The sequence below is a fragment of the Vombatus ursinus genome, unplaced genomic scaffold (genome assembly GCF_900497805.2).
Source record: "Vombatus ursinus unplaced genomic scaffold, bare-nosed wombat genome assembly UNPS02014857.1, whole genome shotgun sequence".
NCBI lineage: Eukaryota > Metazoa > Chordata > Mammalia > Diprotodontia > Vombatidae > Vombatus > Vombatus ursinus.
This window is the reverse complement of record NW_020954635.1, coordinates 150,636-168,745: the sequence shown is the minus strand read 5'-3', so window position 1 is coordinate 168,745 and position 18,110 is coordinate 150,636. Positions and strand designations below refer to the sequence as shown.

The 18,110-nt window shown below is 34.8% G+C and overlaps 1 protein-coding gene across 1 annotated transcript in view; it reads right to left on the bottom strand.

Moving 5' to 3' along the window:
* PDE10A (phosphodiesterase 10A) overlaps positions 1-18,110 on the bottom strand; it is a 171,018-nt gene that overhangs the window by 19,241 nt on the left and 133,667 nt on the right. Inside the window, exons 18-20 of the mRNA XM_027841239.1 lie at positions 13,872-13,983; positions 10,180-10,260; positions 2,587-2,675 (exon numbers count right to left, since the gene is read on the bottom strand). Coding sequence (XP_027697040.1) covers positions 2,587-2,675; positions 10,180-10,260; positions 13,872-13,983 — 282 coding nt within the window. The remainder of the gene's footprint in view (positions 1-2,586; positions 2,676-10,179; positions 10,261-13,871; positions 13,984-18,110) is intronic.

Sequence of the window (18,110 nt, the reverse complement as noted above, 5' to 3'; positions counted from 1 at the left end):
TGCCACACTGACAAGTTTATGTTTTATTTCAGAGTCAATGGGGAGTCATTAGAGAGTGCTGATTAGGGAAGGTAGACCTGTGAGTTAAGAACACTGCTTTGGCAGCTGGGTAGACAAATGGATCGTAGTGGGGAAAAATTTAATTTAGAAGATTTTGTAATAGCTTAAGCAAAATGTGATAAATATCTGTATTAGAGTAATATTGGCCAAAGAGTGAGGATAAATAAATGAATATGAGAGACATTAAGAGGTAAATATGACAAGATTTGTCAGCTGATTGACTTGAGGGGGGTGTGGGTAGGGGCTTGAGGCAAATATAACCTATGGATTAGAAATACCAGACAGAAGGATTAATATAAGTTTAGTAAAAAGGACCAGTTAATAGATAAAAATATGACCACAGTCAATAGTTAAAATTCTTTTTAAGACATCTGATGTTGTAAGAGTTGGTCAAATCTTTTCACTAGAAGGCAGTATTCAAAGTAGCTTAAGGAAATTGCTTTAGAAAATACTAAAAAAAAAAGATTGCCCAAAATAGACAATTCAAATCTGATGATACATAGGCTAGGAATGGAAGCTCTCGATTTCCTATCAGAATTTTTATTTAAAAGATTTAAAAATTCTTAATTGATTTCAGCAAAAATTGAAATGAGGGAAATAAAAGATACATGTTCTTTTTCACAATTCTGAATATTTCTATTAATAGGTGGCTAAACAAAGACCAGAATAAGATCAGGACTTGGTAGTGACTATGCTTTTTAAAATGAAAGTATAATCTAATATCTGTGCAAAATTCCCCATCTGAAATTCATATAATTGATACATATGAGTAAAAATAAAAAATTCTCTCTATAAAAGTGATATATTACAAATTCACATAATTCTGACATTTCCCTGGTCACTATGTGAAACAGCTTTCTGATACTTTACAAGCAACTATTAGTTTGTAGAATCAAGTGCATATTTTGAGAAATGTGTCATTATTTGCTCAATTCAATGCTGTGATTCTTCAAAATGAACTGAGAAAATGAAAAGTCACTACTTTTAAGCCTTTATCAACTTTTTATGGTGATTTTTTGGGTAGATTGGACTTGAAATTTCACTGGTATAACACAGAGAGGACTCCCAGATCTAGATCTACAGGAATTCATTCAAATCAAAGGTGTTGAAAAACATAACTCCAAAAGTATTTAAATTATAAGCAGAATGCTGGGAAAATGTGACACAATTTTAAATTTAAATCAGCTTAATATTAGAATAGAAAGTTTTAAGACCTATTATTTGAATTAGATGATTATTTCTTAACTGGAGGCTTCCTTTTATTAATAACCTTTCAAACTAGAGCATTGAAAAATTACAGAAATAAAGTATTATAGATGTAAAAAAATATAGATAGCAGTCACATAAAATTCCCCAATAATTTACTGTAAAGAATAGCTTAAGCAGCACAACATGGTAATTTACACTAAGTTACTCAATACAGAGAGACATTTATGGCTGAGGTGGGAATTTGGTAACTTGATACAAGTTGAACTAGACTGAAGGGCTGGCTTTGAATTAACAATCAGGAAGGTACTTAAGTTCATTTTACCATTTGTTTTGGTAATATAATTTATCTCGGGAAATCAGATCTCAGAGTACTAGTAAATTTGAGGTGGCTATGCGGAGAATATCACCTACTTCCTTTAGTAGAAATTTAATAAGAAGTTATTCAAATAATCATTGCTCCATATAACTTTAAGTAAATTAGGTAAAGCTTTAGCAAAGAAAAACTAAAACTAAACACTATATTTTTTTAGGTTACTAATGTTTACTGATGGCAACAATATTATAATTGTAAATTTAGGAAGGAAAGCCTCTTGGAGTAGATAGAGAGCCAACCTCCAAGTCAGGAAGACCCAGGCTTAAATTCCACCTCTGACACATTCTGATTAGGCAAGTCACTTAATCTCTTAGTACTCCGGCAACCTCTGAGACTAAATTGCAGAGAATGTTACATGTCAAACCGCATTATTAGAGAGAATTTCCTCACAGAATGTCCCCTCAATGAATATAAACAAAGGTCTGGTCCCTTTCCCTAGCCTTGTTCTAGGCAGGGATATCCTCCTTCGATTCATTCCCACTAGCTTTTGTTCTCAATCTCTCCTCCCTTTCATGGCTAGGCTCACTGAGAAGGACATCCACAACTGGTGCCTCCACATACTTTCCTCTCATTCTCTTCTCAATTTTATGCAGTTTGGAAGAGACTAGCAAGTGCTTTGTTGAAAGCTTATGGACATTTAGAAATTTAGGCATTTAAACCTTCAATGAACTAATTATTAAAACTAGCAAGACTAAATTAGGAATGAAAATAAATAGAAGCTATGAAGATTAAATTATTTTTTAGTTTGATCACATATATCAAGAGACATTATTTAACTTGGTGATGTATAATTAGATTTGGAGAAATATGAATGCTCACAGGTGTACTAAAAGCACATCCTACAGTTTTCATTAAAAAAAAAAAAAGATGAAACAATGACTCCTAAAGGAAAATGATAAAGTCTTATCCACTTCATCATAGCCATACTTTGCAGTGGTTCTTACCTGCAAGCCCGGAGCAGGGGTCCAGTAGGGGGAAAGATCTCCATAAGGGTAGTATAACAGGGAATTGCTACAGCATTGTAGAAGCCGAGCTGTGACAAAGATGGAAAAAGTGTTGATAGGAAATATCAGTTTGTAAGTTACTTTGTCAAATACTACAAATCATAGCAGCAATTATGCTTTTCAGGTGTTCCTGGCACTTTCAAAGTTCAACTATAAAAAGTATACATTCTGCTCTATAAGTAAAGAATAAATGCAATTTAAAAATATTTTAGAATTTTCAAAGAGCTGTGATTTCATCAATGTGGATCAATCTTCTACTGAAAGGGACTGCAATATTTTCCAACATACCTATAATGTATTTTTAAAATAAAGTGAATAAAGTTACTAAATGTCAAGCATTGGGACTCAGTCCCTAACAGTTGGCCAACATTAAGTGCCTGCTATGTGCCAGGCATTGTGCTACTGGGAATATAAAGGCAGGAACAGGCCCTGCCTTCAAGGAGCTCAGTCTAAGGAGGAAGACAACATGCAAACAACTATGTACAATCAAGTGATATGAAAGATAAAAAAGAAATAATCAACAAAGGGAAGGCACTAGAATTAGGAGGGAATGGGAAAGGCTTCTTATAGAAACTGGGATTTTAACTGGGATTTTAAATAAGCCAGAGAAGTTAGAAGACAAAGATGAGGAGGAAAAGCATTCCAGGCATGGGAGCAAACCTATGAGAATGAACAGATTAAGGAGATGGAGTGTTTTGTGGGAGGAACAGCAAGGAAATTAATGTCACTAGACTGCAGAGTATGTGGTAGAGTGTAAGATGTAAAAAAACTGGAATAGAAGGGTCTGACTTTACACACCAAAAGGGGGATTTTACATTTGATCCTGTAGGTATTAGAGAGCCTGAGAGTTTAAGTGAATGGGTGACATAGTCAGATCTTGGTTTTAGGAAGATCCCTTTAACAGCTGAGTGGAGGATGGACTGCAGTGAGGAGAGACTTGTGGCAGGGACACCAACCAAAAATTGACTGCATAAGTCCAAGCATGAGTTTGTAGTAGGACAGTGTGTCAGAGGAGAGAAGGGGGCATATGTTATGAAGGTAAAACTGACAGTTCTTTGCAACAGATTGGGTATATGGGTTGAGACTTCAGAGTTGACGACAACACCTAGGTTTGGGAGCCTGAGTGACTGGGAGAATAATGGGAATCTGGATGGTTATATGGAAAGTTAGAAGGTAGAAGGGTTTTGGAAAAAGGATCATAAGTTCAGTTTTGGACATGCTGAGTTTAAGAAATCCACAAGACATCAAATTCAAGATTTCTAAAAGGTAGCTGGAGAAGGAAGACTGGAGGTTAGGGCTACATAAGCAGAACTGAGAATCATCAGCTTAGAGATGGGAGCTGATGAGATTGCCAAGTGAAACATTACAGAAGAAGAAGAGAGAAGGGCCTTATTAAAGGTCATCAACCAGCTATCTATCTATCTATCTATCTAATGGATTAAATTTAGTTTATGGTACCTTCAACAGAAGCCCTACTCTGATGCTTCATAGGGGTATTGGTGTGACCCTGGGTTCTCAAAAAATGTTAATGGGTGATAGTTCTGATGGGTTCCATCACATTGGAAGGGTTTCATATAGAATCCCAGCATCAGACTTTGTTTTTTAAATTCTAGCTAACTAAGTACAGAGAAGCTCATCACCAAAAGATTATTTGGGGGTGGCAACCAAAAAAAAAAAAGAACACAGACTGGTCTAAGGTAATGACTAGGAAATGACCACTAGAAGTAGTGACCACTCAAGTGTTGGAAAAGGTAGAAGAGATGCTAAGAATCACACAGTTTTTAGACCATATACAAGTGTTAATTTCACTTAGTACTCTATATGAGGGAGCCTTGTTCAACTCTCATTAAGCTAATATACTATACACTAGTGAAACAATTATCACTGATATTCTACTTATAATGATATCAGAAGATATAAAGTTGCAACTAAATAGAAGGATGGCTCTTCTTGGAGAGAAATATAAAAGGGTTGGCAGAGTTGATTTAATCATATATCCAAGTGACAATGGGAAGCATCATTTCAGAGAACAAAATAGCATTGCAATGCTTATGATAAAGCATTTGTAAAAGGACCATCAAATAGTTGCAGCTGATGTGTCAATGTGTTGCACAGAATTTTAAAGTAGAAAATTATATGAAGAACTCCTCAAGACTCTTCAAATTAAATCACCTTATGCTGCTTGGTAACTTCAAAATAGAAGTGGGTACAAGGGAGGAGGGCAAAAAAATATACTGGCAAACAAGATTTTACATGAAGAAATGAAAGTGACCAGAAGATTACAGATTCTAGAGAAACTCACATCATAAATATCTCCTACAAAATGGGGTTGTGAGACACTAGCCAAGGCGAGGAACAAATAACTTCACAAACTATGAAATGAACTATAGCAGACAGGAAATGACCACTTACCAATAAGAGGGTCATTTTTAATACTCTGCCTGCATTCAGACCAATCACTTGTTACAGTAAATGGTAATAAAATCAAATTAAAAAACAGAACTACGAGTGTTCCCTTAAAGTACAGGATATAATCTTAGAGAAGGGGATGACAAAGAGGTATTAAATGGCCCAAGTTGCCACCATGCCAAATGATCTCTTTATAAGGTATTAGTTTCTTAAATAAATCAAAAAGGAACCAACACAGGGTGAAGAATGATGGGCCATGATTCAGCATGATCTTTAAAAGTCATTGCACTGAGATCAGAATAGAAGCTCAACTTTTAATGGTATGAGGAAAGCTGTAAGAATCTACATGTAGAAGGAGAGAAGAACAGGCAGGGGCAACCACTTCAAAGAAAAAGGCTGAAACTTCAGAAGTAAGGTTCCTTAAGTCAAGCAGGCATGAGGAGTATTCAGACAGGTGCTATTTTGCTGAAATTTCCAGACCATATGGCCCCAAGGTCATAAACTCCTTTCTCCTTGAGTTCTCTCATAGAAGCCTGAAATCTTTTCCTCTGGGCACTGGGAAAGTCTGGATACCTTTATTTGTTTTATGAATTTACTTTGTCTTAATAAATAGCATTACTTATAAGAAGCACAGTAGGAGGCAATTGAAAAGGAAACATTCTCAGAGGTAACTATCAATAGATCTAACACTGGTGTTTTTCCAAGAAGTATTGTCTCTAGTTTGGGGGGGCTCAGAGTTTAAAAAATGGATGAAGTGAATTAAAGATTCTTCAATACTACTTTAAAAAAATGGAAGAACATTTATACTTAGTAACTCATCTGGGCAATGAATTAGTAGTAGAGTGAGTGCTAAATAGGAATAGTTGAACAACTGATCACTTACACTATCTCACCATTTCTAAGGAATAAAAATGAAAAGTCATATCATGCAACTGAGACACTTCAAACTAACATATTTTAACAAGCTACTGATGACTCCAAATGGAAAAGTTACTGACATTAACAATCACAATTTCCTAAGAAATTTAAGCTAATGGAAATTAATTTCAACAAGGGAATGTGGGAAGTCAAGAACACTAACATACTGGCAGTGAAACTATGAATTGGTTCAACCACTTCAGTGAGTAACTTGGAATTATGCTTAAAAAAAAAGTGACTAAAATGTACATAATCTTGTACATATTAAAGGAGGTCCAAGGTATAAATAAAGATACCACACACACCAAATTATTCACAGCAGAACTTCCTGGGGGAGCAAAGAACTTGAAACAAGGTAAATGCTCGATCAATATCTGTACACTGCACTCAGATGGTTCTGGAGGAGAAAGTGAGGCTGGTGACTTTGAGCAGCCCTCCCTCATTCAAATCAAAGTCAACTGCAAGTCATGTCATCATCTTCCTGATGTTATGGTCCTCTTTGAGAACCACAACCTGTGAGTAGTCTGAGCTGTCTAAATGGGGACCCAGTTGGCCAGCTGCAGTTGGGCAACTCAGCTCCTCCCCTGCTCTCCCCTTACCTGAGGGTGTTCTGCCTAAAGGAAGATAAATTTTGATGCCTGAAAGCTACCTAGTTAATTTGGGGTTCACTGGCTAGGCTTCTTTCTCAAAGACCAAGCCTTAAACCCAATTCACTCTGGATCTCAGGAATCAGAAAACAATAGATCAAATTACCACTTACTAGTTATTTTTTGGGCCCTCCTGGCTCACAGTGAATGTATACAGCAACTGTTTCTCTTTGCACCAACAACCCTGAGGGTTTTCCCCTCACAGTTTAATTTTTTTTTTTTATTAAAGGGGCCATCCCGTGATTCACTTCTTTAAGAGGCCTATTTACTAAACGGGTGTTGCTTCACTCAAAGGGAGAATTTGAAAAGACCTTAGCTTAAAAGGGCCAAGGTTTCCCACTGCATCCTGGGCCACCTCTAGTCATTCTGATCAATATCTAGCCACTGGACCCAGATGGCTCTGGAGGAGAAAGTAACTTTGACTTTGCACAGCCTTCCCTCATTCAAAACAAAGTCAATTGTAAGTCATGTCATCATCTCCCTGGTGTCATGGTCCTCTTCAAGAATGAAGGACAAATCACAACCACCACAAGCTAAACAAATTGTGGCTTGTAAATATGATAGAATATTACTGGTCAATAAGAAACTATGATTATGAAGAATTCAGTAAAGAATAGAAAGATATGTATGCAATGACAGAGAGTAAAGAAAGAAGAATTGGGAAAATAACTGACACAGTGACTACAACATGTAAATGTAAGGAACAAAAACAAATGAAAATAGAAATTGTGTAATCATGATGACTGAGCCTAACCCTGGAGGAAAACTGACAAAAGGCATATCTTTTCTTTCATTAAAGAGATATGGAGCTATGGATGCTGAATATTGAATATACTATTACGCATGAACTATGCACTAATTTATTATATTTTTTTCTCTTTTAAATCTTTGTTAATAGAGCTCCATCATTAGGCAAAGAAAGGATATAATCAGAAATGAATGTGAAACAAAAACTGAAGTCATCAATAAAATATGTACTTGACATACTTTTATGTATTTCTACATCAAGAAGAGCCTACATCCAAAAAGCCTATGAACTACCTCTGCTAGCCAACCCTTGATTTCCTTGATAAGTGGAGAGATCTGGAAGGGCAACACTGATTCAGAAGAGAAACCTATGTTTATTGCCATCACAGAGGTTCTCAGCACAGAGTCCACATTCTCAGATACTCCTGTCTGTGCATTATAGTGTGATTGCACTGAGCCGCTGAACACCGCAGAATCTCTTCAATTATATCCATAGCCAATTAAAAGAATTTGGCTCAACATTTCACACAGGAAAAACCCAGTGGATAAAGAATGTGCATTTGTCTAGACCTGTTAGCAGTGGTATTCTATGAGTCACACCTACATAATATCATTACAATATGCTAAGGGTCATTAAAAATACTGTTTAATCTCTTATCCAGCTCTTGTCTTTCTCTTTTTCAATTCTGGGCTCAGTTCAACAAGCAACTGCAGTGAATATCCAATATGCATATACTATACTCCAAACTACCCATGAATTTGTAAACTTAACATTTAGCATATGCTACAAGGCAGAAAAGAGGTCTTTACTAGTTTTGCAGAATGTCAGAAGTCTGGCTTGGAATATGATTGAGCTGTGGCTTGGGAATTGAATCTCAGGTACAAAGCAGCCATAATAAGGGTGATTTTTTTAATCCTGACATGAGGTAAAGTACACACATGCATATATTCATATGTGTGTGTATATATATATATATATATGTGAAATGGAAACTAATGAGAAAATAAAACAATATACAGTAATTTGCCTTACAGGCATCTTTTCAGGAACACATGTTTTAAACATGGAGAGGCAATCTATATTTTTAAATCTGAGAAGTCTCTAAAATTTAATTGATTTTACATGAGTGGATTCTATATTCATATAAAACACTGGCAAAACTTTCATTGTAGAGTTCAACTCAAGACTATACGTTTAGATACTTTTTACAGGATAAAGCAGCAAACATATTATATTATTTAATAAACAAGCATCCATATGGTTAACCTCTTAATGAAAGCAATGCTAGCAAAAGAACTGGAACCATTTGATTAAGCCCTTTTAAAAAAATTCTTTTTCATTGTAAATGATGTAAATATACCAAAATGCCCTTGATATTCTGGCAAACTCTAAATAGTGTAAATCAATTATTCACCTGAGTTTTAAAAGTTACATTAGATAAGAATCCAAGCTCTAAAATAATCAATACACAACGATCACCTTTTAAACTCAATGCATATCTGAGTAACCTAGAAGTAAAATAAAATCTTGTTTCCAAAACTCTGAAATAGGTTATTTTTCATTATATTCATCAAAAGTGGTCTTTTCACTTTTATTTTTATTTCACCTGAAGTACACACATCTAAAATATTACCAATTAAAAAAAAAAACTAAACAAACTTTATGTATATAGAGTGCCTCCCAGCTGCCAAGCAGCAAAAATCTCCCATTAGATGTTCTAATCCTTCCATCTCCAAATTTCCACCTTTAGGCCCTACTGTCACTAGGCAGGTCCCAGCCATCCTTCATTTCATTCTATAGCCATTGTCTTATTGGCCTTTCCAGGTGCCTCAGGGGCATATATCTATACTCCTCCTACCTCTTCTAGCATTTAAATAATGATTAAATCAACTCCTTGATTGCTTCTGAAGTCAACATGCTCTCCTATGACTCCACCATCCCTGCAAGTTTATGGCCCAAAGTGTTCCTCCTGGTTCCCTACTCTCCTGTAAAAACCTGCTCTCCTGTAAAAACCCCTACTACAACATAAGCTTCCTAGGGGTAGGGGACTGTATTTGCTGTTGTATTTTTATCTCTGGCACTTAACTGCAACGCTTGGTACATAAAAAGTGTTTAACAAGTCCTATTTCATTAATTCATGCCAGCTGTTTTAAGAAGGACATTAGTGAGTAGGGCAAAAGGTAAAAGGAGAGAGTTATTTGTACATGGGTAGATAACCTAGTAATTCTGACAAAGATAAGTAGTACAAAATGTACAAAATGTTTTATGTTATTACCACCAAATATTTACAACCACTATTACAGTTAACATATGCTCTGATTAGCTATTTAGGGCTCAAGGCCAAGCAATCAGAGGTTCTCACAGTTTACTCTGTTGTTCTCCTCCAGATCTGCAAGACAGACCTATGAAGCGTTGAAATCCAGATGTGGGATTCAGACTCTAAAGTATTCACCACCATTCCAAACTCTGTATAAATAGGAGTGATCAATTCCCCTCACAGAAGCCTCCCCAGAACTGGTATTTGGGGTCACTAGTACTTACAGAATTCTCTAAATTTAGGTCAATAAAATGCTTTTTTAAACATCTGGAAGACTCAATGTTCAAGGTGACTAAAGGTGGCTATCTTTTCTACTTTCCTCAATCTTTCTAAAGAAGATGACTATAGTGGGGTCATCATGACACACTACATTAATATAATACAACCTTGTGTGCAAAATATGTTGTAAGATTTCACATTTTACTCAATTAGGAGTTTCCTTGTACACAATTTATGATTGAAACAAAACATCTGTTTAATGAGATAATTCATACTTGGCCTTGAGGTACTTCATCCTTTTTGTCTCTGTCCATCATAGGGATAGGCTGGATTCCAAATTTCTTCATTTCATCACCCTAAAGAAAAAGAAAAAAAAGGAAAAAGTAATGTTTTCTCTCTTTACAAGTAACTAGTGAAATTAAGGGAATATAATTTTTGGGGGGTATAAAAGTCTTTTTATTTAAAAATGTATTATATTTGCTTGACAATCCAAAAGCAAAACAGTTTACTAAAAGATACATTTCAGAAAAAGTTCAACAGAACTGTTCTTTCACAGTACAATATACTCTAGTTATCTTATAGTTTCCTTCATTTTATCTTAACGATTTCTTTAAGGTAAATTAGAAGTGCTAGGAATATACCTACACTTTCTGTCTCCTTCCTCCAAGCATTAACAAAGAGAATTGAAAGAAATAAAAGGTCTTATAGAATCCTTGAGTTGGAAGCCATCATAGTTCATTTAGTCCACAGGGAGGACCCAAAAGAAAAAGTAGAAGGCAATACTTTAAATGACAGCAATGTCTTTTTTTTCTTCATAGTTTTCCAAATTCTCTTTCATGCTCCTAGTGTATGGGTGGAAGAATGATCTTGAGCAATTCAACTGGAGCCTATAAAATGTTGTGATGCACAAACATGAATTTTCTGAATGATACTAGTAATAATAAACTAATGTTTACACAGAGTGCCTTGCAACTGGCAAAGTGCTTTAAATATGTTATCTTATTCAATCCTCACAACTCCTCTGTGATGATGTAGGTGCCATTAGTATCCTCCATTTTGTGGATGAGAAACCAGGCTAAGAGTGCGGAGTTCAGGATCACAAAGCGACTGTCTGAAGTCGAATATGAACTCAGATCTTCCTGACTCCAAGTCTAGTGCTTTACCCACTATGAGCCTAGCTGCTTAGAAGCCTTTTGATCAAGCTAATAAGTATTTAATATGATCTGTATCTATGGAGTATTACACTTTCCATAAATTTCCATGTTACATGTAACTATTAAAATAATAAAGTTCATCAATTAGAATTTATTTATTACTATTATTTTACTTATATATATCCACAGTCTCATGCCAAAAAATACATGTGTGTGTGTATATATATGTGTGTGTGTGTGTATATGTATATATATGTGTCTATGTGTTTATATCTATATATAGACACACACTCTCACATGCAATTACACATTCAGATAATCCAAAAAATTAAAATTAGGGCTCCATAAAGAATCACAGGATTAGAAAGGCAATCCTCTGGCATATATTCTTGCTTTCAGGCAGACTTGCACCTAAACATTTCTAATAATTTTTTACACTAGCATAAAAGAAAATTATATTAATAAAATAGATAGTGATATACTTAGTATCATACTTTGCTCGGCACCAATATTTATCAATACTGGTACAACAGCATTTTAACTAAGGATGATTTTAAATTTTACTATTATTATGGAAAAAACACCAGACATAATGTCTCATATTTCAGGTATCTCATAACCATGCAATTTGAAAATCCGATCATCTCCATTACATCAACGATTTACTGAATACAGGATACATATTATTTTATAAGCTATGATGATTTTCATATAATACAAGCAATTTTTTTTCTAAAAGAACTTATAACCTAAGTGGGGAGAGAAAGGGTGCTGAAAAAGGATGTTATGAATGTTAACCTTATTTCCATCTTTTCTCTCTTCCTTTCCCTTCCCTTTTTGCTTTCTTCCCTTCCTTTCCTTTCCTTTCACTTCCATTCTCTTCCCTTTCATTCAATTAAATTACTAATCGATTACCTCTTATATGCTGTGCATCCTGGTGAATATGAAGGTTGAATAAAATTGGCCCAGTGTTTTAAAATGCATCAATTTGTAACAATACAAAATAACGAAGAACTTGATGAGGAATTGATTATTGGACCAACTGACTTTTAAAGTCATTTGTACCAAGATTTTTTCTTAGTGTGTCTCTTTAGATAACTCCATTCAAAGGAAATCTTAGTGCTATAATAATTAATCTCAATTACATAGGAAAAAAATGAGTATTTTACATATCTATGACATTTTAATTTTCTAGTTTAGGAGACCAATTTAGCTACAGAACTACAATTAATGAAATGTATGTCTTGGACAACAATTACTTTCCATGACATCCAAAAATGTTCTTTTTTTTTCTGGTTGGTGAGGCAATTGGGGTTAAGTGAGTTGCCCAGGGTCATACAGCTTTATGTTTCTGAAGCCGGCTTTGAAGTCAGGTCCTCCTGACTCCAGGGTTGGTGCTCTATCCACTGCACCACCTAGATGCTCCATTTTTTTGTTTTTGTTTTTTCCAAAAATGTTCTAAGGGATACTCATAGAATGTAGTCCAGATATACCAGTTTCGAAAAATATGCAATTAACTTTTACATTGTTATAACAGCCTAATCAGAATAACATACAAATTCTTTCAGCTGAGGAATTTAAGACATGCATATCTGAAATAACTTTACTAAATGAGTCTGACAATAACTAGGCCCTGTGACAAAACACACATATACACATAAACACACACACACAAGCATGTGTGGAACACCCAATTACACAGGGCATACAACATTCCAGAGAAACAGTTCCATGACATGCAATCAACTGAACAATCACGGTGCTCACACAAGAATTCTTTTGCTTGAAACAAATTTAAGTAACGTAAAACTTTTCAACTTAAAACTGCAGATGAACAATTTGCTAGTTTTTACTTCTTAAGTCTACTGCTCTTCCTGGGTGAGCTACAAGTTAAACTATTAAGTATCAAATACCAAATTGCAAAATGTAACTTTCCTAAAAGAAGATGAATGAGAATGTACGAAACTTTTAGAAAAATATCTTTCAGTTTTCCTAACCCAGTAATGATATTTTTGAGAAGGGACTCATATACTTTCCCAGTATATTGACTGGGTAGGCAATTTACATTGTAAATTTATGAATTAAAAAACAGAATAACATTTCTGATAAGCAAAGAAAAGAGACAATAAGACTAATAAAAATTTCACTGAGTACTGTGTTTTTAATTAATTCTCTATTCTTGCTACAGAACCCACATTCTCTGAGTTCTATTTACCTCTGACATTATTATATAGCAATGCAACAAAATCACTTTTTTCAGCCAAAAACACAGTTTATTGAAGATTCGCCATATTAGCTAGACTCTTAAGGAATCTGAGCATCTGTGGGCTACTGGCTAGATTGTGAAAATCTGAGCAGTGGCTAGATTATAAGAATCCCAGCAGTGGCTAGATTACAAGAATCTGAGCATCTTTTTTTTTTTTAACAAAATAATTTTTATCAACAGGTAATTTCATATATGGATCTATTACAAAGTGTGGGGGGAAAAGATCTAAATATTAGCTGAAGAAAAAGAATAATTTTCATTCCTTGAATGAGTTACAGACATTCTTTCATATGAACCAATGAAATTAATATAGTGAAGATTATCATAGGAATTTACAATGTAAAAAGTAGTGTCTTTGTTCTTAGTACATATATTAGTAAAGTACATATATTGGTAAAGAATAGCTGTTATGGATAATAACTTTAAAATGAATATTAACACAAATAACATACTTTTTAAATAATTGTGAGCTATTTATTTAACTCTTTTCTCGAGTTTTTCATACTTCTTGATATTATCTGTGTAGGTAAGAGAAACACATACATACCTCAGCCCAGAACTCTGCATATATGTCATTAGCTGTCAGTCTTGTAACTGGCCACAGCTTTGTTACAGAACAAAGGTCACAAGCAGTCATCATTAGACCAATTACCCGGTCTCTAGAATACAATCATACAAAATTGATTAGATGAATACAAATTTACAAACCTAACATGTTTCGGCGAGAACATTTTTATATTTTTAAAAATTGAATTAATAGTGAATATAACGAGAAATATATTAAAATAAGAAAGTAATATTATAATGTGATGCAAGGAAGAAAATGGAGTCAATGATACATTTCACTTCAGCCCTGAACACTTACAACTACCACTTGTAATTTGAAAACAGAATATATTATGCAATCATTTCTCCAGTATCTGGATGATTACCAAGGTTTGCAACTTCAATGTCATCTTTGATTTCTCATTCTCACTTACCCTCCATATCTAATCAGTTGCCAAGTCTGGTCATTTCTAACTCTGCAATATCTCTTGCATCTGTCATCTTTCTACTCACAGAGCCATCACCATAGTGTGAGCTTTTACCACTTCTTTTCTCAAGTGTTACAATAGTCTCCTGTCTCCTTGTCTAAAGTATCTCTGCTCCAATCCATCTGCCACAAAGCTGCCCAAAGTCATTTTCCTAAAGCTCAGGTCTGAACATGTCACCAGTCCGTAAACTCTAGTGACTCCCTATTACTTCAAGGATCAAATATAAACAAACAGCAACCTGGGTGAAACCTAATTTCTAATATTATTTCACAGAGGTATATTATAATTAAGATTAACTGACTTTTATTGTGGCTCATTTGTCTCTGTTCCCTACAACTGTATCTTGTGCATGGAATGCACTGCTTCCTCACATTTGTCTTTTAGAATCAACTAGTTTCCTTTAAGACTCAGCTCCCATGCCATCTTCTACATGAAACTTTTTCTCATCTGCTAGAGTCTTGCCCCTCAAATGGCCTATTAGATTTTTTTATAAGTATGAGTACGTACACACACACACACACACACACACACACACACACACACACACACACACACATATTTGAATGCCTCTTTGTGGGATACAGGCAACCCTAGATTCTCAAAGGGTATGCTAGGTAGTATAAGGTATCGTAGATTCTACCATACTAGAAAGACCTTGAGTATAGCCTCTGGAATAGATACATTCTGTTTTCCTAAGGCCAGACTAGCTAATTACAGAGAGGTCTATCATCAGTAGGTTGGCCACTTGGTGCTGAATAATAACCAGTTTTAAACTGTCAATAACCTTTAACTGGTACTACAAATGTGAGATCCTTGTGTAATGACCAATAGGTGGATATACTGCTGGAGGAGCTGAATCATATTAATCTTGGCATTCTTAATAGAAATGAAATTAGAAGAAAGAATGATACAGCTAAATGGAAGGATAGCCTGCTGATTCTCCTACCAGAAACAACGAAAAGAATTAATGAACTGGGTTTTATGGTAGACCCAAAAGCTATAAGAAAAAATATTTCATGGGAAATTTGGTTCTCAAGTGTTGCATTATTAATGGTAAGCATTTGTTAAAGTACTACCAAGAAAATAAATGTAGTTTTTGTTCCACTAATTGTTGCTCAGGGCAATGTGGTAGAGCAATTCTATGAATAACTTCATAAGATTTTCCAAATCAAATCAATACACACTTGGTGACTTCAATGTATAGATGAGAAAAAGAGAGGATAGAGGGAAGCATAATTTAAAAGAAATGAGAAAAGTCAGAGACTGAGAATTCATGCCTCTATCATAAAATGAAATTTCTTTTAAAAAGGAAGAAAAGCAAGGAGGGACAGAGGAGAGGACAGGAGGAAGGGAGAGACAAATTATTGGTAACTTTTTATACACACTTGACATGGTGTGTGCCAGGTAATATGGATGGAATAGGAATGGAATGAGCATGCATTAAGTACCTAGTATGTGCAATGAACTGTGTATTTTAAAAAAATCAAATTTCATTTGATCCTTACAACTGGAAGAGGGGGAGATGCTATTTTTATACTCATATTACAGTTGAGGAAACTGAAGCAAACAAAGGTTAAGGAACTTGCCCTTAATCTAAGAGTCACAGAGCTAGTAAGTGTCTTGAGGCCTAATTTGAACTCTGGTCTTCCTGACTCTAGGCCCAAAGCTGTTACCACTGTGCCACTTAGCTAAAGGGGAAACATAAAGATAATCATTAGGACAGATAGTCATGTATGGAATGAAATCTTCAATTTTGGAGGGAGCTCCAGAATTGATAAGTTCAAAAATCATTTGTATATTTGAAATCTAAGATTATATATATACATATCTCCTTGGCTAGATTATAAACCTTCTGAGGACAGTACTTAGCACAATATCTTTCATATACTAGGCACTTAATAAATGCCTACTGATTGATAATTTTGCTTGTTACTGCTACTATCTCAAGAAAATGAAAGCAGGCCTCCCTCTCCACATCAACTGAGAAATTCAAGTAAAGATTGGATAACAACCTGGCAGGAATATCATAGAGGGGGTTTATTCACCTTTCAGGTTAAAGCTGTACTAAACTTCTTGAGTATCCTTAGGTTTCTGAAATTCTACGTCTTTCTGTCCCTTAACATAAAATAAAATAAATTGGTTCACCTCTTCATCTCTTACATTTTCATTTAGTATAGAAAAATCTGATTTTTTTAACTTCAATTTTTTAGGATAGCCCTTATGGAGGAACCTTTAAGACTAAGCAAAATAAATCTATGAATCATGCATAGCATCTTAAACCTGGTATTGGTCAGTTCTCTATGCATCTCATATCATGTAGCTCATGTAGTTCAAGGCCATGTCTTTGAACTTCATATTATTTTACGATGTTTCACATTTAGAAAAGTTATTGGTACAGTCAGTGGCTACTCTGAGAATACTATCAGTTGAATGAATATATGGGTCTCTGTTTCAAATGGTTGGCATTTCATGTTCGTCTGTTTCATAACTTTAAAATGAGTTAACAGATTTTATCTAAATTTGATACATATTAAATAATATGCATTTTAAGATGAACTTTTGATTCGGTCTACCATCTTGACACAGAATGTTAACTGATAAAATTTTTCAAGTGTAATTTTCAATAGATCTCAAATAAAAATTATGTAGTAGAAGTTACAGAGCTACGTATTTCTCTTGAATAACATTTACAATTTACAGAATCACTATCTACTAGTTTTCAGTAGTTTTAAGATATTTAAACATCAGTTTATACAAAGCAAGGTATATAATTTCCAATTCAAAACAAAAATATAAAAATATAATCTTGCCAATAAATCCTTTATCTATTATTTTCTATTCTGAATTATTTTTAAAAATAGCAACATTTAAATCCCTCATCATACTATCAAGCCTACAGTCACCATGGGATGTCAGGCAAAGGACAGACACAGGAACAGGGACTAGACTTGGGATTTCACTGGGAACTCCCAAAAGAATAAACACCCTCTATCAATACAAGTTCTCAGTTTCTTTGAAACTAAGTCTTAAAAGAACTGCCTAGAGCACTGAGAGGTTAGGTGATTTGCTCAGAGTCACTTAGCCACTATATGTGGTAGAACCCAAACCCTGGCTCTGAAGCCAGTTCTCTACTATGCAACACTGTCCTGGAACCCACATGAGTACAGCCAGTGGGTATGAGAACTTTATTGGGCCTACCACTATGAGGTGCTCAACACTATACATATTTTTTAGCTGGACCTCACCATTAAAGAGGGCAGGGATAAACTCTGAGAAATATTCATGAAGAAGACTCATTTTAGAGATCCTAGAGCAGTGAATCTTTTGGTTACTAAATACCCCAAAATTTCTTATCTCAGTTCTGTGCTGGCCAAAACCTACCATGTGATTTGGTGAGATTGGGTACGTTAGTATTTGGTTTAGATATGATAAATAAATGCTATTTGGGGGATCAGAGAGGGGAAGAGAAAATGTATGAACAAGTCAGGTCACTTCTCTGAAACACAGATTCTCACCTAAAAACAAAAAATCTGGCATCCAGGATAAGCAGCACCAAGCATATGCTCAAATCAACATCTCTCATTGGATGTCCCATTGGATTTCCATATTCAAAACAGAATATAGCTTTCCTCTCAAGGTTGCTTCCATTATTATTTTAACAAGCATATTTTCTGAAACTGTACCAGAAATGGGAGAATATATTGTGTTTATATGTAATTCTTCTAAGAACCTGGGAAGACTAGATCTCTATG